The following is a 23,188-nucleotide window of genomic DNA, read 5'->3' as shown; positions in this document are numbered from 1 at the left end:
CTTCTGTTTTGTGTTTTGGTTTTTTGGCTGTGAGGCATGTGGGATCTTAGCTTCCCTGCCAGGGATTGAACCTGTACCCCCTGCATTGGAAGGCGAAGTCTTAACCACTGGACTGCCAGGGAAGTCCCCACTCACCTTTTTTTTTTTGCAGTATGTGGGCCTCTCACTGTTGTGGCCTCTCCCATTGCGGAGCACAGGCTCCGGACGCGCAGGCTCAGCGGCCATGGCTCACGGGCCCAGCCGCTCCACGGCATGTGGGATCCTCCCGGACCGGGGCACGAACCCGTGTCCCCTGCATCGGCAGGCGGACTCTCAACCACTGCGCCACCAGGGAAGCCCCCCACTCACCTTTTTGATACCATACAGTAGGCTGACAGTTGCTGCCACCAAAGTGAGAGTGATCAACACAATGGCCCAGTCAGGGACAGAGCCCTTCTCCTGTGGCTTTGGGCCTGAGGAACACAAGGAGACTTCAACCCCCTGACCCCCACTGCCCTCTGTGACTTTCCATCCTTCCTTCTGTGACTCTGACATCTATGTAACTCTAAGACCACGTTTCTCTGTGGAGTTCTGTCTTGTCATCTCGGGAACAGAATCTCAGTGGAGGGGGTTTTAAAGGGCTTCACTCCAAGCCCCAGTCAGCTCTTCCCAACACCTGTGGACATGTCTGTCAGTGTCTAAAGTCCTCACTGACATCCACGTCTCTCCATCTTTCTGAACCTTCCTCCATATCGCAGGCTCTATTGTCCGCGTCTCTCTCCATCTGTGATGTCTCTGCACTGTGAGGGTCCCTGGGTGGGTCTCTCTCCTTCTTCTGAGCCCCCCTGTCCTCCCACCGCCCCACACTAACTCTGATCTCTAAGGGGAGCCAGAGTCGGTTGTGTGTTTTCCCTCCACTCATTTCCTGCCCTCGGACTGCCTGATGGGGAGACTAGGATTGAAGGGGAGGGGAGGAGGGAGACAGAGGGAGGAGGGAGGACAGAATCTGTGCAGGGGATGCTTGTTGCCCTGGAAAGACAGATTGGGCCACAAGGAGTAAAGTTGAAAACCTTTTGAGGAAGCAATCAGGTAACCAGACATCTGGCTGCTGGTCGAACCAGAGGCTTGAGGGGGAACCGAAACCCTTTTAAGTATTGGAGACATCCTCAGACATACTCAAAACACAGTTGAAAGCAGGTCCTAATGCCTGTCCCTACACTCCTCTCCAGGAGCCGAGCTGCCTGCAGGTCAATGACCCAATGCAAACAAGAGCACCTTACAGGTTGGGACGCTGAGCTCAGGTCGGGACGCTGAGCTGGTGGCCGCCCCAGCTGTGGTGGCAGTGGAACTTCCTGAGACAGCTCCACTTGGTGTGGAAGTCCCAGGCACAGGTGAAGCAGTTCCAGGGGCTGTTGTGGCCGAGAAAGATCCCAGAAAGGCAGAGGGGAAAACAGCTAGAGGAGATGTGAGTGAGAACAGAAGCAGAAATTCCATCCAGTGCCCCCTCAATTGAAATCCTAGCAAGTTTTTGGTAGAAATTGACAAACTGATTCAATGAAAATGAAAGGACTGAGAATAGCTAAGACAGTCTTAAAGAAAAACAAAAGTGGAAGACTTACACTAGCAGACCTCAAGTCTTGCTGCAAAGCTGCAGACATTAAGGACTGTGGCACTGGAGTAAGAACAGACAGAACAGGAGAGAGTCCGGAAATAGACCCACACATACATGGTCACTTGACTTTTAATAAAGGGACTCACACATTTCAATGGTGGGGAGAGAGGGAGGGTCTTTGAAATGAATTGTTCTGGGGCAACTGGTTATCTGTAAGGGGAGAAAAGGAATCTTGACCCCTACCTCACTCCATACACAGAAATTAATCTGAGATGCATAATAGGTTTAAATTTGAAAGCAAAAATAATAAAGTTTCTGGAAGAACATGTAGTAGAATATCTTCATGACCTTGAAGTAGGCAAAAAAATGTCTTAGGCAGGATACAAAAGGCACTAAGAGAAAAAGTTGATGAGTTGAAAAGCAGAAGGGGAGCCTTTTTATAGCCACCAAGGCCAGGATACTGCTTCAGTGAGGTTCCGGAGAACTAACAACTTACTCAGGGCTGAACACAGGAAGCCCCCACCCAACGCCATGGACCAAGCCAAAGAGTTCTTCAGAGATGGACTGAGCAACAGAAGTATCACCTGGCAAAGCTGATACCACTCCTGTCGTGCTCCCCAAAATGGTCAGATCTAAAGTCTGAGGACTGCTGGGCAAAGCCCCAGATGTTGAAGAAACTGAGAAGCTCACAGAGATGGTAGGGAGACCTGCAGAGTTATCCCCAGAGGCAGTTGGGAGACCAGCAGAGACATCCCCAGAGGTGATGGAGATGCCTCCAGAGTTAGAGGTCCCCAATGGGATCAGCTGAGCTGTTGGAAGAAGAAGAAAGACGATAAGATGGTGTTAGAAGAGTTGGTCATCTCCCTGGGTCCAGAGTCCACATCTTGATCCCAGTGCCTCACGTCAGAGCCTAGGTGCTCACCGTAGCCAGCCAAGGCCTGCAGGCCCAAGAGTAGCACCAGTGCAGCGTCCATGATGCCCACTGAGGTGCGTTTCCAGGACTGTCTCTCCGCCTCTTTAAAGGCCTTGAGGCCTTATTACAAGTTTCGGGAGAGCCAGGTGTGCCGGGGCCTCCAACAACACCAGGATCTCCATCCCCAGGGAGAGGCCACCAAGGTGTCCCTAGGGGACTAACCTGTCCCAGCCTGATCCCAGGAAGCCCTGGGTGAGGGGGAGAGTGAGTAAGATCCTGAGGACTCCCCTACCAGGCTCTCAGGCTCTTTCCGGTTTAGGGATCTAACCCCCAGGCCCAAGTCAGTCCCCAGCCGAGGCCCTCTTCAAAGGGAAGAGACCCAGGTGTCCTATTTCCCAAGGTCCTCTTGCTCCTAGAAGTATAACCATTGTGGGTGAGGATATACGGGTCCCTTGTGGAAGCAGGATTTGGGAGCTGGGTGTGGGTGGAGAACGTCACTATCTAGGGACTGCATCTGACTCTTAGGAGAGCCCAAGGCAGGGCAGGAGGGTGAACACCTGAGTCATCCTTCATTCCCAATGGCTGCAGCCCACAGAGCTTTCCATTTGTTTGGCTGAGAAGGGGTGACTGGAGAAGAGAGACACCTGGTAAGACAATCATCATGTTCAGAGACAGTGCAATGAGCAAGTTCAGAACCCAGCTCTAAATCCACCGTGCTGGAATCCACCACTTCTAAGCTGTGCAGGCTTGGGCAAGTCACATGACCTATCGAAGTCTTTGTTTCTTCACCCCTAAAACTGGGACTTCAAAGGGCCATAATAAGCATTAAAGGAAATAATGTTTCTAAGGTGCCTAGCACGCAGAAGCCTCAGCTATGATTACATGGAAAGAAGAGGGCCAGCTGAGAAAGACATGGGCATGCTCCCACTCTCCTCTTAAGAGGACTCGGATGCCCCAAGGCATCTCTCTATGTTCCCACCTTCTCGCCCTTGCTCTTACCTCCTATGTCTGATGATCTTTTTGTCTATTAATTCTTCCCACTCTGGGCTTCCTGCTCTCCAGTACAAGTCTGGGAGCCCTGGGATCACACTTTGTTTACTTTTATGGGATAGACAGTGTCTCCCTCCATCTCTCCATTTCCCTGGTCCTGCTTTTTTTGTGTGTGTGTAACATTTTTTTTTTTTTTTTTTTTTTTTGCGGTACTCAGGCCTCTTACTGTTGTGGCCTCTCCCGTTGCGGAGCACAGGCTCCGGATGCGCAGGCTCAGCGACCATGGCTCACGGGCTCAGCCGCTCCATGGCATATGGAATCTTCCTGGACCGGGGCACGAACCCGTGTCCCCTGCATCGGCAGGCGGACTCTCAACCGCTGCGCCACCAGGGAAGCCCTGTAACATCTTTATTGGAGTATAATTGCTTTACAATGGTGTGTTAGTTTCTGCTTTATAACAAAGTGAATCAGTTATACATATACATATATTCCCATATCTCTTCCCTCTTGCGTCTCCCTCCCTCCCACCCTCCCTATCCCACCCCTCTAGGTGGTCACAAAGCACCGAGCTGATCTCCCTGTGCTATGTGGCTGCTTCCCACTACCTATCGGTTTTACATTTGGTAGTGTATATATGTTCATGCCACTCTCTCACTTTGTCACAACTTACTCTTCCCCCTCCCCGTATCCTCAAGTCCATTCTCTAGTAGGTCTGTGTCTTTATTCCCGTCCTGCCCCTAGGTTCTTCACGACCTTTTTTTTTTTTTTAGATTCCATATATATATGTTAGCATACAGCATTTGTTTTTCTCTTTCTGACTTACTTCACTGTGTATGACTCACTCTAGGTCCATCCACCTCACGACAAATAACTCAAATTTCGTTTCTTTTTATGGCTGAGTAATATTCCATTGTACATATGTGCTACATCTTCTTTATCCATTCATCTCAACCTAAGCAACTTAGGTTGCTTCCATGCCCTGGCTATTGTAAATAGTGCTGCAGTGAACATTGGGGTGCATGTGTCTTTTTGAACTATGGTTTTCTCTGGGTATATGCCCAGTAGTGGGATTGCTGGGTTATATGGTAAGTCTATGTTCAGTTTTTTAAGGAACCTCCATACCGTTCTCCATAGTGGCTGTATCAATTTACATTCCCACCAACAGTGCAAGAGGGTTCCCTTTTCTCCACACCCTCTCCAGCATTTATTGTTTCTAGATTTTTTGATGATGGCCATTCTGACTGGTGTGAGGTGATATCTCATTGTAGTTTTGATTTGCATTTCTCTAATGATTAATGATGTTGAGCATTCTTGTGTTTGTTGGCAATCTGTATATCTTCTTTGGAGAAATGTCTGTCTAGGTCTTCTGCCCATTTTTGGATTGGGTTGTTTGTTTTCTTTGATATTGAGCGGCATGAGCTGCTTGTAAATTTTGGAGATTAATCCTTTGTCAGTTGCTTCATTTGCAAATATTTTATCCCATTCTGAGGGTTGTCTTTTCATCTTGTTTATGGTTTCCTTTGCTGTACAAAAGCTTTTAAGTTTCATTAGATCCCATTTGTTTATTTTTGTTTTTATTTCCATTTCCCCAGGAGGTGGGTCAAAAAGGATCTTGCTGTGATTTATGTCATAGAGTGTTCTGCCTATGTTTTCCTCTAAGAGTTTGATAGTGTCCGGCCTTACATTTAGGTCTTTAATCCATTTTGAGTTTATTTTTGTGTATGGTGTTAGGGAGTGTTCTAATTTCGTTCTTTTACATGTAGCTGTCCAGTTTTCCCAGCACCACTTATTGAAGAGGCTGTCTTTTCTCCACTGTATATTCTTGCCTCCTTTATCAAAGGTAAGGTGCCTGGTCCTGCTTTTGACTTTTCTCCCTGACTCTGCCCAGGGTCCTCTCTGCCTCCATCCCTCTGTACAGGGGCCCATTGGTTTTGGGGGGAAGAGGGAGAAGATGAAAAGGGAGGCAGCTAAGAAGACAAAGGGCATGTGCCTTTGTGCATTCTAGAGGGTTTACATGACAAGTTTATCATTCTGTTGAGCTTACCCCTGTGTCTGGCAGAATGACGGATGGGTTCTAATCTCTCTGCTACTGACTGTGTGACCTTAGTAAGTCATTTACCCTCTTTGAGCCTTTGTTTCCCAGTTTTTAAAGAAAGAGGGTAAAGTAGATGGGCTCCAAATTCCCTCTACAAATCTGTCCTTGTGTTTGCCATTCTGAGTGCCTTATGAAAGGGTGTTGGCTGGGAGGATGAGGGAGTCCCTTTTGCCGTGAGTGCACAAGGCAGGGGGTGGGGCGGATATCTGATGAAATTCGTGTCCCTGCCTGAGTAGCTAGGATATTTTAGAACAACTAAAACAAAATATTCAAAGACGAAAGTTCCCCCTTACCCAGATTTCTCACCTAGAAGGCCACTGTGGCTGCGGTAACAGAACACCTGGGTTTGGGAAGAACTTGTCCTAATCCACCCCTCCATTTTGGGCCCACATTCCTGAGCCCTTCGGTGACATGGATGATAGAAATTAATTGCAGTTAATAATTAATCCCTAAAGAGCAATGAGAGGCCCAGGCTTGGGTGGGGCCCAGACACCTGCACAGAGGGACACCCTCAGCTTCCCTCTCTGTGTGACCAGGGACCCACCCCCTCAAGCCTCGAGACATGGGGGAGAAGTGGGGCACAGGATCGAGCAGCAGCCCAGTGAATGGCCCTCTCCTGGGTCCTTAGAGCCAAACTGAGAGAACTGGCAAGTCCAGTTACCCAGCTTCCCCCTCCCATCTCCCCACACACACCTGTGCTAAGGATTGAGTGGGGAGTAGGAAGGCAGGCCAGTTAAGGAGAGACCAGCAGGCCTTCAGACATCTCTTCTGTCCATCTGAGAAGCAAGAAGCGATAGAGCCGCGATGGGGGCTGGGCTGTCCCTCTTCATCCTCCTGACCCTCCTCGCCAGCTCACAGGGAACAGGTAAGGTCTGGAAGGCTAGACACCTGGGTGCCCAAGACAAGGGTCCGAGAAAGGGAATGAGAGAGATGGAGGCACCCTAGTCCTGAGCTCCTGAGTGTTCGGGGCTGAACTCCTGCAGCGAGAGGGTCTGGAAGGGCCTTGTCAGGGAAGAGGAACTCGGGTGGGCGTGGGGCAGGAGGGGTTGCCCGCATCTCTGAGAGAATCCAGCCCTGGTGGCTGGGCCCTAAGCTGTGCTTTTGGATCCCTAGGGTCAGAAATGACTTTGCAACTGAAGATGAAGGACTCCTTTCTGGCAAATTCCTCCTATGATTCCAGCTTCCTGGGACTGCTCGAGAAGGTAGTCCTTGGGGAGGGAAAAGGATGGGGCTGTGTGAACTTGGAGTGCATTTGTGAGTCAGCTTGGGCCTCTGGCTGTCTCCGGGGTGTGAGTGAGACCATCTCACACCTCGCCCTCTATCTCTTTCTCTCCCTCAGCTCTGCTCCCTCCTCCACCTCCCATCAGGGACCAATGTCACCGTGCATCATGCAGGATCCCCACACCACGTCACCTGCAAAGTCTGAGAGCGGTCGAAGCCTGTGCCCTTCTTGGCTGGGGCATCCCGTCCCTGGGGTGCAGGTGCAATGCCTGACCCCGTCTTCCAGCAGGCCCGCACCCTGCTGAGTGGCAGTAAATATGCTGAGCTCAGAGACTTGACTTTGTGGGTTCATGAGCAGAGGGGCCGGCAGCAAAATGGAATTGGACACTCAAGTCTCTGACTCTCCCTTGTTAAGCAGAGGGTTTCCAGGGTGGGTGCTCTCTCCTAACACCAGTGTCAAAGGCCAGAAGGAATCTGGAGAATTAACTGCTTGGACACACACACACACACACACACGCCACACACACATACACATGTGCATATACACACACCCTTCAAGCTGAGTTCTTCAGAACACCTGGGAATAAAGAAAAGGAACATTTATTGAAGTCCTGCTTTGTTCCAGGCGTGAGGCTTTCCCATTTCAATGCTTGCAACAATCTTGCCTGTAGCATAATAGGTTTCATTATCCGATTTTACAGATGAGGAAATTGAGGCTTAGCGAGTGTAAGTCACTCACTGAGGTCCATTAGCAGTGGAGAGATCTGACACCGGACAAATGCCTTAGCTTAAGCAAGGTTTTAATTTCATCTCCCCCTGCTTAAGCTTTGGGACTGGGGGCTCAGGAACCTCAGACAGGGAGGTGAGCAGAACACCCCCAGGATATGGGCCGCCTGACCAACGGATCCACACAGGTCAGTCTGGGTAGGAGGTGGCGTGGGGGGCCGTTCAGGTGAGAGATGAGGGGTTCAGCTTGTGGGAGGATGGCCAGCCTGGCAGAGTGGTGGGGAGAAGAGGATGGGTGCTCTTGTGCTGGTAACTATGGGAACGTGTAGTCCCACAGGCCCACTCTTAAATCCTAGGTGAGTTTCTCGTTCTCTTAGAGCCTCCATTTCTTTACCTGCCAGATGAGGATAATGATAGTACCTGCTTCCTAGGATTGGTCTGAGGATGACCTGGATAAGTTACCTAGGGCACTTGCCATGGTACCTGTCAGAGAGTGGACCTGGGAGGTAAGGATCGTTATTAGGGTGGAAACCTGGTCCCAGCACATAAATCCTAGTCCCCCAGGGGTCCTCATTCTCCTGCCTTTTTTTTTTTTTTTTTTTTTGGCTGCCCAGCTTGCCGGATCCCAGTTCCCCGACCAGGGATTGAACCCATGCTCCCTGCAGTAGAAGTGCAGACTCCCAATCACTGGGCCGCCAGGAAATTCCCATCTCCTGCTTTTCTTGAGGCAGGTACACATCTGACTCCACACTCAAGATGATCTTGACTTCTTACCGGCTGTCTCAAAATGCAAGCATGCTGCCCAGACTTGACCATGTGGAGGGCATTGGTATGATTGCCTCCTGTTGTCCACAATACCTGTCCTACCAACCCCGCTCCCCCTCCCCCGCACACCATCACCACCATATGAAACTAGAGACTGACTCCTTCGGAGGGAGGGGAAGACAACAGTTCCATATGGAGTATCCCTGAAAATGAGAAAGCATAGTAAAACAAAATTCCTTTAGTTTCCTTGACAATTGTCCTGAGACTATTGGCCTGGAGGAGAGGTAGCTGGGGGCTCCAAAGGGCCCCAATATTTCATGACTGGCCCCTAGCCTGCACTGGTGGGCAGGTGACACCCATGGGTCAAGTGAATAGGCCCCAAACAAGTCAAGGGATTAAATGTCTGGATCTCCAAAAGGCTGGAGGAGCAGACAGCTAACTGCTTCTTTTAATTTTTTTTAATTTTTATTTTATATTGGAGTATAGTTGATTAACAATGTTGTATTAGTTTCAGGTGTAAAGCAAAGTGATTCATCCATACATATACATGTATCTATTCTTTTTCAAATTCTTTTCCCATTTAGGTTATCAGAGAATATTGAGCAGAGTTTCCTGTGCTACACAGTAGGTCCTTGTTGGTTATCTATTTTAAATATAGCAATGTGTACATGTCAGTCCCGAACTCCCAAGCTAACTGCTTCTTAACCTGGTTCTCGAATCTCAGGGCCTGGGATCACAGGGCTGTGATTTCCAGATTCTTTTCTCAAAGAATTCTCTTCCCAGACTCAAGGCAGAGCGGGGCAGTAAAAAGAATGCTTTGGGGTTCACTAGACCTAGGGGTGGCAGAGGCTGCTAACTTTCCCCTAATAGTCATTCCCCTCCTTTTGGATAGTCATGTAAATATTAGCTGAGCACATGGCTATGTTACATTTCCCAGCCTCCCTTGCAGCTAGGAATGGCCTTGTGATCAGGTTCTGTCCAACAGGTTGCAAGTAGAAAGGAAGTATGTATACAACTTCCTGGTAATATCTTTGACAGGAAAGTCACTTCCTTTCCTTTCCCTTCTCCCAGAGGGAAGAAAACAAAGTCTTTACAAAGGCCTACAAGGTCCTAGACCAGCACTTTACAATAGAACTTCTCATCATGATGGAAATGTTTTATATTATAACCTGCACTGACCAATATGGTAGCCACTAGCCACACGTGGCTATCAAATACTTGAAACGTGGCTAGTGTGACTGAAAAACTGAATGTTTAGTTTTATTTAATTGAGATAGTCAAGTGGCTACCATTTTGGACAGCACAGGTCTAGATGATTGCCTTGAGCCTTCCCTGATCCCTACCACATCCCTTACCTTCCTGAGTTCACCTCTCACTCTCCCCACCGCCCCCTACCACCTCCTTGCTACTCTTTGAGCTCTCCAGGTGTACTCCCATCTTACTGTTTTGCTCTAGCTCTTCCCTCTACCTGGAACACTCTTCTCCCAGACATCCACTTGGATGTCTTTACTTAAACCCCAAGTCTTTACTCCTGCAAGTCTCTACTTAAACCTCACCTTTATAATGAGTTCTGCCCTGACCCATTTCATATTACAACCTGCCTCCCCGCAACACACATATGCACCGGAGCCCCCTACCTTATTTCACCCTTTTCCCCCCTTGCATTTATGACGTTCAGACACACTAGTTTATTTATTTACATGTGTTATTTCTGACTCTCCCTGCTAGAATGAAAGAACTACAGTGGCAGAGATGTTTGTTTCATTCATTGATGAATCCAACGGTCCAGAATACGGCCCAGCATATAATAGGTGCTCAAGAAATACTTGTTGAACTGGGGGAAGGGAAAAAGGAAGGTGCTCACTCCCTCCTTTTCCTTTCCCTCTGGGTGGGATGTGGATATAGTGGTGGGAGAAGATCTTAGACCCAGAGTTGGGAAGTGTATCAAAATGTCAGGAAAGTAAGATCAAAAGGGGTATGGGACCCTCTATCTCAGTCCTGCACTGCTTCTGCCCAGCAAAAGAAACACCCATCTCGTCTGAGCCATTTTCTTTGTTGTTTTTTCTAAAATAACTTTTTTAATTTTTGAGTTGAAGTATAGTTGATTTACAATATTAGTTTCAGGTGTACAACACAGTGATTCAGTATTTTTATAGATTGGCCACCATTATCTTTAAAGCTTGGTTACAGCAGTTAGAAAACTTGCACCTAACTTACTGGGTTGAATCCCAGTTGACACTTCGGACTAGTTACTTTTATTCCCTGAGCGCGTTTCTTCAACTCTAAAATGGAGCAAATATCCACCTCGTGAGGTTCTTGGGAGGATTCAGTGGCACCACAGAGGACCCAGCCCAGTACAGGCCCGCACATACAGCAGTTTCTCAGAGCTGCTGGACAGAATGTCACTTGGGTGTGGAAGGGCCAGGCCCCTGAATTCCACCAATGAGACAAGGTGCTGGAGGTGGAGGTGGCTAGGTGGGCATCTGCGCATGTGTATATCCCTGCCTGGGGCTGGGCGGTGTGTCCCTGGCACTCTGGTTTCAGGTACACGGAAGCAGGGGGGAACTCAATCCCCAGCACAACCTACAGCTCCCCTGAGGCCTGCAGGAAGTCCCAGATCCTCTCAGAACCCTTGGCGATAAGGCCAAGAAGCAGGGAAGCTTCCTTCTGGTGAGAAGCAGAAGAGGAACGGCCTGCAGAAGTCGGGCCATTGTCAGTAAGTGCAGGAAGTAGGTGGAAGCCAGGTCACTGTTCCCAGGCCCTACCGAGAGCTCCTCCTTCCTCCAATGAGGGAGCCCCGCCCAGCACCCACACTCCCACTGTGGCCCAGAACCCAGCGCTAAGAGGCCACCCGCCTCTCTCCCAGACCAAAGTGTCAGGGAACAACCAAGAGGCAGAAAGTCACCGCTGGGGGAAAGAGGGACAAAAGGACCACAAGCAGACATGTTTGGGTTTTTTAGTTTATCTGAATTTCCTCATTCCTAAACTTCCAGGTGGGACTGCATAGGACGGAGGCTGGGGCAAAAACGTGAGCGTCTCGAGGACACCCAGTCACTCTGACCAAACCAGTCTGTTTTCTCATTGACGAAGGAGGGAACTGGACCACATGGTCTCTGAGGCTCCAAGGCACCAGGACAGCTGCCGAATCTGTCCTCAAAGGCGGGTCTGGGAGGGAGGAAAGCTACCAGGGATGGTTAGAGCTCAAAGCTCCCCAGGGCTGGGAGACACATCCATCAAGTGCCGGAGGTGAGAGGCCGCCTTGTCCAGTTTTGACAGTTCCAACTGGAGGGAAGAAAGCTGGGCAAGGAGAGAAGCAGGTGAGGACAGAGGTAATAGCCTCCCCCCACCACCCCTGTCCCCAGCCCACATTCCCTTAGGGAGTCAGGCATCCTGGGTGGCCTGCCCCAGACTCACCCTCTGCTGCCTCTGAGTCTCTGCCTCTCCCTCTGATGGGGTCCGGGCTATGAGGCCATCAAGCTGCTTCTGCAACTTGTGTCTTCGGGCAGCTAGCCGAGGTAGGTGGGTCTGGGGGTCCACCAGGCCCTGCAGAAGAACAGAGAGAAGGCTCAGACATCTACAGTCCACCCAGCATGCCCTTCCCCCCATTCTAAGATCTCTCCTCACTTCCCCCCCCCCCGCCCACCTCACTTTTATAGAACCCGCCCCTTGCCCTCCTCCCAACATCCTTTTCAACCCCACCCCTCCCTCCTCCAGCCTCCTCTGGTCACCTGCAGCTCCATGTAGACCTGAACGGTGTCACTGAGAGCGGCCTGGGCCCAGCCCGAGGGAGCTGCTGCAGCTGGGGGTAGAAGGCCCACGGCCCCACAGTGGCCCAGGGTGCCCAAGGGCTCCAGGAAGGCCTCAAAGAGGCCCTGCTCTCCTGGCTCTGAGCTCTGCAGCAGCACTGGGGAGGAAAGGAAACTGTCAGGGTCAAGAGAGCAGCTCCTCATCCTGCACCTCCCAACTCTGGGCTCTGTCCTCCAGGCTCCCCCTCTTCCCCACCAGCCCCTCCTGTCTGCAGAGACTCAGGAGCCCAGGGCCCGCCTCACCTCGGGGCCGGGCCTTGGTGAGCTGGTACGTGGCACGGAGAGCCCTCAGCGCCTGCACAGCCTCCTGGACCCGGGAGAAGTGCCGCTCCAGCTCGGGCTGGTGCCAGTGCTCCTGGAGATGGGCACCCAGAGTGGGTAAGCAGGCACCTGGGGGACTCGGTCTCAACTCTCCTGGCTCTAACCTCCACCCGCCCACCCCTATCTCCTTAGAGCAACGATCTGCTCTCTCCACCACACACATAATTCACCACCTCAAGGAACGGAACATGGCAAAAACCGGGGTGTCATCTAAGAAGGTCTTAGATGATCGCTGGTTAATGTCTGTTTAGTCGCTCTGACTGGAGATGACAAACAACCAAAAATCAGAATTTAAAAGGTATTATTCAAAACTCACAAAACCAAGTAAGTAAAAAAGAAATTGAGTTAAACTTTAGAATTACTTTTTGGGTGAGTTTGTAGCATTTTATCCTTCTCAAGTTATTAAAGCTTAACACTGCACTAAGATTTTTGGGATATCCTATCACTACCAACTAATCTCATCACAACCATGACATGTACTATTACGAACCGATACACGGTCACACGGCTAGTGTCAGTCTGGTGACAACATCCTACTCTAACCACTTGCTAATACTGCCCCCAACACCCTGGAGTTATCCCAGCCCTACAGGAACAATCCATCCTCCCAAAGACTCCACGGCAAAATACAGACCACCACTGTCAACGACCCCACAGCAGCAAGCCCTTCTAGAAGACTGCTCCCCAAGCCTTGACCAGAAGTCCCACTCCAAGACTCCATGGACGTGACTCACCAAGCTGAGGGCACTGGGGTAGGGGGCAACACAGATGCTGGGGGCAGGGGCGCCACCAGGCCTGGGGGGCAGCCTCTGCCAGAGCTCTTCAGCCAGGAAGGGCATCAGCGGGGCGAGGAGGCGGAGACCGATGTCAGCGCAGGAGAACAGGACCTGAAGAGGCCCCAGGGGGCGGGGCAAGTGCAACAGCACTGGCTTCACAGCCTCCTAGGGAGGAGGCCAAGGGGTCAGGGGCCGTCCACGGCCATGTCCTTCCTCCACACGCTCGCCGCCCTATCAGTGGGGATGCTGTGGGTAAACACGGGCAGGAGCACCCAGCATCTCTGAGACCATCAACTGTCCCTGGACACAGTGTGGAGCGTGTGACAACGGGAAATCTAGGACAGCGACTCTCAGGGATGGGTGGGGAATAAAATTGTTAGGGAGGTTTGTGTCGTTTAGGATGAAAAGCACTGAGTTTTTTTTCATCAAAAAGAGACAGAAATTTTTTTAAAAGTTGAGAAACAGAAATCTAGGGCAGTGGTCCTGGGCCATCAGTGTCAGCATCACCTGGGACAAGAAATGAACATTCTTGCCAGCCACCCCCCAACCTGCTGGCTGAGCTGCTCTGGGGGTGGGACTGACACTCCGCAGTTAACAAGCCCTCCCTCTGAGAGAAGCCCTTGGTCTAAAGACCCCTACTCTTCCTCCCTGTCTGCTCCCAGCTCCCAGCCTGCCCGGGATCCAAACTCAGCAATCACAGGGACTAAAAAAAATCTCCATCTGCCTCCCAATCCTGCTTTGTCAGACTTGGTTTTCTAGAAATCTCCCCTCCTCCTCCTCTCTCTTCTGGTGACAGGCAGGGAACAGCGCCCGGGCCAGTCCCAGGGAAGAGGGGAATTAGGATTTCCCCATCTCATCTGTCTTCCTGTCCGGGGGGAAGAATTAGGAACCCAGTTCAGAGCTCTCCGCCAGGGCACAGGAAGCAGGTCTGCAGGGGGAGTGCCCTCGCCTCACTCACCAAGTAGACGTCACAGAGGTTGTGAAGCCAGAAGTGGTGCAGGGCGTGGGTGACGAGCGCGAGCTCGCGGGTGAGGAAGCCCCGCTCGCAGTCCCGGGCAGTGCGGGCCAGGCAGCTGAGGATCCAGGCATCCATGGGGGAGGCGGGGGACAGCTGCGGGCAGAAGGGGCTTCAGGGTGGGACAGCTTGACTCCCACTCCGCTGCCTCTTCTCCTTCTAGACGCCTCCACCAAGCCTCAGATGTCGGACTACCCAGTTCCCAAGCACCCCTTTTTTCTCTCTTACCTCCTCTGCAGGCTGGGGTATGAATTTCTCCCCAAGAGCATTCAGGATAAAGCGCAGGGCATTCCAGATCTTATTGCAGAAATGTCTGAAGCTCAGGACCTCAGAGACAGACAGGTGCAAGTCGCCCCCTGGGAGGGAGACGCAGGAGGGAGCATGCACTGGTGGTGGCTGCACGGGGAGTCCTTGGCCCTGACCCACCCTGCCCCACTGCACAGGGGCTGCCACCGGCTGCCCTCACCCGGGCTTACCCAGGGCCCCATGGGAGCACAGGGCGAATCTCAGGGCATCTGTCCCACACTCGGGGATCCCATGAGGAAAGTCCTTTCTCTGCAACCAGAAAGAGAAGAGGGGTGGCAGCTGCCTATGAGGCTGCAGGGCCAGAAGCTGGGTTGCAGAGGAAACCAGTGGCCACGAGCTAGAGGCTGGGATGGGTCAGACACTGGCGACTCACCTGTGCTGAGGCCGCGATCACCAGCTCTGCGGGGTCCAAGTTCCCATCCCTCAGCTTCTCCTGCAGCACCTGGGGTGGGTGAGTAATTCACTGGCCTCAGTGTAAGACCCTGCCCCTACAAGGGTCCCGCCTACTGACCCTCCCAGCTCCAGCCCACCCTGCCGGCCCCTCCCCTGCCTTCCTCTCTCCTGAAAACTCCATCCCTCTTCGGGCCCTTCATCCTGACCTGCAGCTCCACCCCATTGATGATGTCCCGTGGGTCCAGCACATTCCCCAGTGACTTGCTCATCTTCCGGCCCTGCCTGTCCCGAACCATGGAGTGCAGCAACACCTGGGGGCATGGAGGAGGTCAGCAGAGGGGGGCCTGGAGAACTTTCCCCTGGAGGATCCCCTGGCTGTCCTCCAGGCTTTAGGGGTTAGGCTGGGAAGTGAATCAGGACAAAGGAACTGGGAACACAGAAAACCCCACATTAGGGGTTAGAATGGACAACAAGGCTTGGGGAAGACTGGGGAGTCACAGAGAGGGGCAGGGCACCAAAGGGCCGGGCCGTTACCTTGCTGAAGGGGAGCTGCCCTGTGAGCTGGGTCCCCAACATGACCATGCGGCCCACCCAGAACAGCAAGAGGTCACCACCCGTTTCCAAAAGTGACAGGGGGTAGAAACGAGCCAGGTCTGGGGTCTAGGAGAAAAAGATAAGCAGTGAGAGGCCTAAGCCCAGGGCCTCCAGCTCTTCTCGAGACTCCCTGGAGGCCCTGGGGCCCACTTCCTCATCCCCACCTTCACTCTCTTCCTCTCAACCCACCTCACCTCTTGGGGCCAGCCCAGGGCAGAAAAGGGGAAAAGAGCCGAGGAGAACCAGGTATCCAGGACATCGGGGTCTGGGAAACAGAATGGGGAATGGGAACAATTGGAACCTCAGCTTCAGAACCTCAGCCCACTGCTACCCACCTTTCCAGCCCAAGCCCCACCCACAGAGACCAGGGGTCGAGCCCTCTGCCCCATTCCCAGCTTTCCCGACCCTACCTTCTCTACCTCAGTACCTGTTCCCTCAGTACCCAGAAGCCCTCCCCTGCCCTCCCCAGCTCCGGTACCCACCCCTCTCCAGGGTCAGCTCCGCCCCTGGTCTCCCTGTCAATTCTGCAGCTACTTCTCTGGCCTCAGCCTCTGTCCGCCCGACCACCCAACAGTCCTTCGCGTCGCCCTGCAGAAGTAAGGGGTAGGGAAGAGTGAGGAAGACCAGCACCTGATGGGTGTGAAACACCACTGAGTTTTCATGTTCTCAGGTGGTCTGAGAATGGCTGGCACCCTCTGGTGGTGAGATGAAGAATCGCCAGCCCAGGAGCTCTGATCACACAACAGATGTTTACATGACCAAGACCAGAAAGCACAGCGAAGGCAGAGAGCTGGGACGGACACTGGAAGTCCTTGGACTCCTGTGCTAAGGCTCTTTCAGCCACACCCAGCCCTCCCCTCCACTTCTTCCTACCAACCTGTGTGTGCTCCTCTACAACCAGGTAGGCTGGAATCTGATGACCCCACCACAGCTGCCGGGAGACACACCAGTCCCTGCCGGGAGGACACGAGTGATTTCCTAGCATAACCAGTGGGCCCCTCCCCATCTCCTGAGAGCCCCCCTTCTCCTTACCCAGTGTGGGAAAACCAGTGCTGCCAGTTCTTCTGGTGGAAGGAGGGACTGAGCTCCAGGGCCCCTGACTCCACAGCCTGGAGGGAAAGGACCTTTAGACAGTGCTTCCCTACCTGCACCCCTCAACCCCCCAAGAATGGGACAAGTGGTCTCTGAAGTGGTTCTAAAACTCAGGAAGAACCTCCCAAGCCTCCTGAGAAGATTCTGGGCTTGAGTGAGGATGCAAGCCAGCCCTTTCTGGGCACCAGGCCTCCATCCCCACAGCTCTCCTCTCAACAGCACAGCTAGAGAGGTCTGGGGGGCAGAAGGGCCCCCAGCCTCCCTGTTTCTTCATTCCACTGCTCAGGGAGTCCCCCAGCCCAGGCCCCAGGCCCTCCTCACACTGCAGCCTCACCTTGGCAGCTCTGTCCCCCATTTCCCGGCAGCAGACAAACCACTGGCTCTTCGGTAGGTATTCTACCACATCCCCGGAACGGCTGAAAGGGACACAGGACTCGACTACGTGCCAGGCCCTCAAGCGCTGAGGATACAGCAGCAAACAACACTGACACAGAGCTCATATTCTAGCATAAGGGGTGCACAGCTCACCCTGTGGTCACTCTTAAGCTTCATCCATTCCCATCTGGGGGTGGTCCCTATGGAAAGGAGTGAAAATGAGGTTACCTGCAAATGGGCAGCACCATAGGGTGGTCCTGGAATCCCCGGAACAGGCCCCGTTCCCTCAGTGCTGACAGAATCTTTTCCCGGGCCACAAATCGGTGCAGACCCTGGGGAAAAGCAGCAACAGGAAAGCTTAAAGGCTGCTAGGAAAACAAGAAAGTGGGAGAGGGGAGATGGGGCAGAGGGTGCCCCCAAAGAACGGGGTATCACTGAGCTGGCACTACCTGCAGCCAGTCCCCGCAGAGGGAGGTCATGGTCCCATCCTCCGCAATGACACTCAGGGGGCTCAAGCCGTGTCGGGCCCCCAGCTCAGCATCGGCAGGGCTGTGAGCTGGAGTCACCTTCACTGCCCCTAGGGGAGCAGAACTGATGTAAGCACTGAACCCTGACCTTGGCTTTTCCAGATGTATCGTCATCGCCCACGCTACCCTATCCCTCCCTCCTGTCCCCCAGGAGCCCTGACTTCCTCTCTCTCCCCTGCCCCCACTCACCTGTGCCCAGGTGTGGCTGAACAGCACAGTCTGTGATAAGGGGGAGAAGCTGCCCCGTCAAGGGATGACGAAGTTGTCGTCCATGTAGATGCTGAAGGGAAGGGAGAGGGAGCAAGGACAGGCACGTGTGTGGGATGGAAGGGCCTGGGGTGGGCATGAGAACCCTGGGAATATGAGCCCCAGAGCAGGGCTCCGTAAACTTTTTCTTAAGGGGCCTTAAGCTTTACAGGCCAAGAGGCAAATTCAGTCTCTGTACAACAACTCCACTCCACCACCATGGCCGAGTTAGATAATACATGATGTAGGTGCAGACAATACACAGGGAACGAGGGTGGCTCGTACAAAAACAGGCAGCAGGTGGATCTGGACCACGGGCCATAGTTTGTCAGCCCCTGAGCTGAAGTGTAACATCAGGAAGAGAAGGGAGTAGACTCAGAGCCACTGGAGAACTGAGATAAGGTAAATTTTAGGAAAAGGAAGAGAAAGCGGAGAGGAGGAGCTGCCATTCTAAAAGGAAGGGAAGGGCTTCCCTGGTGGCGCAGTGGTTGAGAGTCCGCCTGCTGATGCAGGGGACACGGGTTCGTGCCCCGGCCCGGGAAGATCCCACATGCCGCGGAGCAGCCGGGCCGGTGAGCCATGGCTGCTGAGCCTGTGCGTGCGGAGCCTGTGCTCCGCAATGGGAGAGGCCACAACAGTGAGAGGCCCGCGTACAGCAAAAAAAAATAAAAGGAAGGGAAGAGGATGGGGGTGGGAAGGCCACGTGGCAGAGCGCGCGCTGTGTATTACTGTGTATCGGGAGTCATCGGGATGGATGGCCACAGCCACGTCTCCAGGCAACGTCTCTGGCCTCGTGGTTCCTACCACAACCTCTGCATCTGAAGACAAAATTCAAGCACTTCAAGTTGGTCCTCGCCCTCACCCCACACTCGTGACAAAGCTAAAGCCAGGAGAACTGGCAAAGGGAGGGGACAGGGATGGTCAAAGTTGAGCAGGCCCCCAGGAGTAACTAGAAAAAACTAGGACCAGTGTCTACGGGAGCCTGAGGTTTCCCCCAAGCTAATGACCAGAGGCCTGAGGGGGTGTCGGGTGCTGCGGAATTCCTCAATAACTTGCTTGCGAGACAAGGACAGAATGTTAATAAATACAACTAGAATCCTTGCTGGGTGCACAGAGGACACTGGGAGTTCTCGGTGCCCTGATCATAAATACTGTGCATTCTTTGGGGCAAGCAGCAGCCCCTCCTACAAGAAACCTCCTCTGACTATTCCAGCTCATCTATCTTCCCCTTCTCCAAACTCTTGGGAACAGTTATTGTTCAAACCACACTTCAGAACTGATCTTTTGTCTCTTCTGGGGGTAGCAGCCTCCTGCAGAATTATGCTAAGCTCCCACAGGGCAGTGACCACGTGCACTTTTCTTACATGGCCCGGGATACCCAGGGTGAGTGCCCATGAGGACGCAACACTACCAAGGTTCCTTATGTCATGTGCGAGACAGGCTGGTGGGTTCCCTCCATCAGCCCAACATGGGCTTGAGAAAACGGGAAGCAGAGGCAAGTGCGTGACCTTTCCGAGGACTACCCTCACCAGGCTCTCCATCCACGGGGAAGGCCACGGAAAAGAGGAGGCCAAAAGACACAGGGGTGGGGGAGTCAGGCAACCGAAGCTCCGTGCAGCCAGGGAGGGGCCGGCTCTCCACCTGGAGGCGTGGAAAAAGCAGGGTCAGAGAGCAGCCTTTCTGCAAGGCTTGCACCCGGCTTCCCACCTCCATTCATCCACGGCCCCGCCTCCCTGCAACCCATCTAAAAGCCACTCGGAGGATTCAGGAGCCACCTCCCTTCCCTCACCTAATCCTTGTGCAGCCACAGTTACAGAAAATATTCACCAAGCACTGAAACCACGCACAGGTGTTGTGCCGAGCACCTTCCAGGAGTTCTCACTGAATTCTCACAACACCCCCAGGACACAGGCATTTACATCACCCCTAATTTACAGACTGAGGAAACTGAGGCTGACAGAAGCTAACAGCCTGCCAGGAGCCACACAGCTGGGAGGTGGCCAGACTCAGATGTGAATCCAGGAAGTCTGGCTCCAAAGTCCAAGCTCTCCCCCTGCCTCAGAGCTCTCACAAACCCGCCTCTCCTTCTCTGCCTCACCTCAATATCCGAGATGGCAGAGCGTAACGCACACGACCAGTTGACAAGCTGCCGGCTCCGGTACAACAACCCAGCCTTGTAGAGCCGCACGAAAGCTTCTGTCACAGCCACTGAGGAGGCCTAGAATGATCTGAGTGTCCACATCCAACCGCCCCTTGTCAGCCCATCACCCCACTCAGGGACCCAGGCATCCCACCCTGCTACCCCAACACACACAGCAACCCGCCTCCCTGCACAGAGCTCTAAACACCTCCCCGACACCCACAGGAACCACGGCACGGAACACTCACGGCATCCATGGTAAAACACTCTCGGTCCCAGTCCAGGGAGGCCCCCAGCACTCGGAGCTGCTCACATATCTCTCCACCTTTCCTGGAGTGAGTATGACATTGGTTTAGCCTCTAGAAGCTAATGGACACAGACAAACCCAGTATGGGGCCTTCCATGACACTGAAAGAAGCATAAAGTTCTACAGTAACAGGGGAAGGGGCAGCCGATTTGTGAGAAACCCAGAGAAGCTTTACAGAGAAGATGGCACATGTTAACAGACCTGGAAGCAAGAGGGTAATTTCAGGGGGATGGAAAGTGGGAATGGCTGAGGAGAGATGATGAAATCTAAGCAAGGGAAAATGGGATAAATAGAGGGAAAAACATACATATATACATACACATATATACGTACATATACACAAGTATCTACATTTTAACGTATACAATACACACACACACACATATACACAAAGCTTGGAGACCCCACCAAATGCTAAGGGGCTTCAGAGCTTAAGTCACCACAGGAAGTTAGGACTGAATGGAAAAAACCTGGACTACATGTTAGGAGAGAGGGGCTGGGAAGCAAGGACCCAAACCTGCTGTCTCGGCCCCTCCAGTCCTGCCCACCATACTCACTCCTCCTTCCACTTCCACACCTCCCTAAGGAAGTCTTCCCGGCTCAGCTCGTGTCTCCTCACTCCTCGCTCCTTCCACAGCTGTTTCTCCACCACAGCCTACAGCAAGATGAGAGGGCAAACAGAGAATCAGGTCGCTTTGGGGGAAGAACTCTCTCACCCAAGAAAAGGAAAAGTGGCGAAAGACATACTTGAGTAGCAATCCCTGCATGATCTGATCCAGGGACCCACAGCACCTGATCCCCACGCATCCGGTGCCTGCAAAAGAAATACCGTCATGGGACTTCCCTGGTGGCACAGTGGTTAAGACTCTGCGCTCCCAATGCAGGGGGCCGGGGTTCGATCCCTGGTCAGGGAACTAGATCCCACATGCATGCCACAATTAAAAGTTCGCGTGCCGCAACTAAGGAGCTGGCAAGTGCAACTAAGGAGCCCGCGAGCCGCAACTAAGGAGCCCACCTGCCGCAACTAAGATCCGGAGCAACCAAATAAGTAAATAAAATATTTTTAAAAAGAAAAGAAAAGAAAAACCCTCACAGGAATCCCTGGTCTTACATGTTTGTTTATCCTCACTCCTTCCCACTTTCTCCTTCCCCTCCAAGAACTCAAGCAGCCCCATTCCCGTCTCACCAGCGCACGAGGGCGTCCTGTATGGCTACGGTCAGCGCATGCCCAATATGCAGGGAGCCTGTGACATTGGGAGGTGGGATACACATGGAAAAGGTCTCCCGTGTGGCCTGGGGCAGCCTGGCCTAGAGGAAGGGAAAGTCAAAGGGCAAGACAGGGCTGCATGTTCCCTGGGGAAATAGCACACTCTGGTGTCTCCAAGGCAGAAAGAACTGCATGAAAAACAGTCGGGCAAATAACAGGGAAGGGGAAAACCTGTGGACACCTTGGAGGCACCAGAGGGAGAAGGCAAGCTCTCCCTGCTTTTGGCAGCCTCTGCAGTGTGGCTGGTTGCGAGCTCCAGACTCATGCCCACCAACCTCATGGGCCATTCTGCCCTGAGGACCATTTAGCACCCCTCCCTACCAGGTACTAACCTGATATTCTGGTTTGAAGAAGCCCTCTCGCACCCACCAAGGGTACCAGGCAGCCTCAACATATTGGGGACTGTATGCAGGAGGCAGGGGCCGGGAGACATCTATGGAGGAAGAGGAGAGCTCCACTAACTCCCGAGTTTTGTTTCCAGGTTGCATTTCGGCAGACCAAATGGGCAACCAAAATGTGAGGGAAAAGGCCTTCAAGCGTCCTAGTTACCTTTCTTTTCACCATGTTCCGTGGGGATTTCATACAACACTATCTCCTTAGGGGTCCAGGCCTTACTGGATTCGGCAGGTGACTGCGGAGAGGAGGAACCAGAAGGCGGGATGCAATTCGAATATACCTCAGGTATCTGGATCCAGCCAGTCTCTCCTCCAGCTCCCTCCCAAGATTTCTCAGAGAACCAAGGACCAGCTGTCTGACCCCTAACCTTGCTCTTCTGAGCGATTCCAGCCTCCAGCGCCGCCTGCTTCTGTCGCAGGCGCTTCTGTTTGGCTTCACGGTTCCTCTGGGAGATGGCTGATCCATTGGGCTCTGACTGGGTGGAAATGGGATGGGACCTGGGGAGTCCCCTTGAGGGCCTCAACCCCCAGAGTGGTGGTCGAAAAGAGGCCAAAGGCAAATGAGGCATCTGGAGTACTTGGAAAGGGGCCAAGGTCTGTTCCAGAGAGAACACACTAGGAAGTTAGGGGGGTGAGGGAGGGTCACACCTCCCAAAATCACATCCTCCTCCTTAGTCTCTGCCTCCCTCCAAGCACTGGTCTGTTATTTTAAGTATCTATCCCATCCGTCACAACCCCTCCTCTGTGAAGACTAGATTGCATGGTGTCGACAGGGCTCTTCCAGGACAGGGTAGGACTCTCAGGCCCTCAACCTACTCATCTGCGACGTGGGGGTGACCGCGGACACAGAGGAGGAGAAAGGACTCAGGGATCCTGGCAGATGATGGACATTTGCGCTCCCGAGAGCCAGCAAGGAGTCCCGCCAGGGTTATTACTTGTCCGCCTGCCCCAGAGGCCGTCCGCACTGCCCCCAGCCAGCGCGTGCCAGGCCTTCCCGCCCGTCCCGCCGCGTGGGTCCTGACCCTGCAGCACCTCCCACTCCCCGAAGGCCGGCCCGCCGCGCGCTCACCCGGTGAGCCCGCCGCTATCCCAGGGCGCCCCGCGGCTGCGGGCGATTAGGGCGGCGACAGCAGGCGCTCGAGCACCAGCTAACGGGACCCCGGAACTTGACTCGCGGTCACCGCGGCGCTGGGAGGCGGGTCCCCGCCCGGGCGCATGCGCGGTAACTGGCCTCGGCCCCACCTCCTTCCCCTCCAGGTCCAATGGCTGTCGACACGGAGAGGAGGGCGTTCTCCGCGGAGCTGGGTAGCCTCTCGGGGAGGCGCCG

The 23,188-nt window shown here is 53.2% G+C and overlaps 2 protein-coding genes across 3 annotated transcripts; one reads left to right on the top strand and one right to left on the bottom strand.

The window, feature by feature from the left end:
* Positions 1-6,175: 6,175 nt before the first annotated feature.
* SFTA2 (surfactant associated 2) lies at positions 6,176-7,113 on the top strand. The gene is made up of 3 exons (XM_082663564.1): positions 6,176-6,454; positions 6,703-6,791; positions 6,929-7,113. The coding sequence occupies exons 1-3, from the start codon at positions 6,394-6,396 to the stop codon at positions 7,013-7,015; spliced, it is 237 nt and encodes a 78-aa protein (XP_082519690.1). The 5' UTR covers positions 6,176-6,393; the 3' UTR covers positions 7,016-7,113.
* A 4,152-nt stretch (positions 7,114-11,265) lies between these two features.
* On the bottom strand, positions 11,266-23,061 carry VARS2 (valyl-tRNA synthetase 2, mitochondrial). Of its 2 annotated transcripts, XM_082664571.1 has the most exons (30): positions 22,931-23,061; positions 22,230-22,457; positions 22,016-22,097; positions 21,799-21,899; positions 21,386-21,507; positions 20,947-21,013; positions 20,757-20,854; positions 20,141-20,222; positions 19,851-19,970; positions 19,282-19,393; positions 18,482-18,570; positions 17,696-17,786; positions 17,429-17,556; positions 17,208-17,311; positions 16,939-17,020; positions 16,545-16,621; positions 16,390-16,465; positions 15,995-16,100; positions 15,707-15,777; positions 15,453-15,578; positions 15,125-15,229; positions 14,899-14,967; positions 14,696-14,774; positions 14,448-14,575; positions 14,163-14,315; positions 13,163-13,369; positions 12,351-12,462; positions 12,030-12,205; positions 11,716-11,844; positions 11,266-11,598 (listed from the first exon to the last, which is right to left on the bottom strand). In XM_082664571.1, the coding sequence occupies exons 2-30, from the start codon at positions 22,428-22,430 to the stop codon at positions 11,503-11,505; spliced, it is 3,189 nt and encodes a 1,062-aa protein (XP_082520697.1). In that variant the 5' UTR covers positions 22,431-22,457; positions 22,931-23,061; the 3' UTR covers positions 11,266-11,502. The 2 variants fall into 2 exon arrangements, with proteins under 2 accessions (XP_082520697.1, XP_082520698.1); XM_082664572.1 differs by lacking the exon at positions 22,931-23,061 and having other exon boundaries at positions 22,230-22,552.
* Between the last annotated feature and the right edge of the window lie 127 nt (positions 23,062-23,188).

This window comes from Grampus griseus (assembly GCF_964374135.1).
Source record: "Grampus griseus genome assembly, chromosome: 10".
NCBI classification, from domain to species: Eukaryota; Metazoa; Chordata; class Mammalia; order Artiodactyla; family Delphinidae; genus Grampus; species Grampus griseus.
This window is presented reverse-complemented; position numbering and strand designations above follow the sequence as displayed.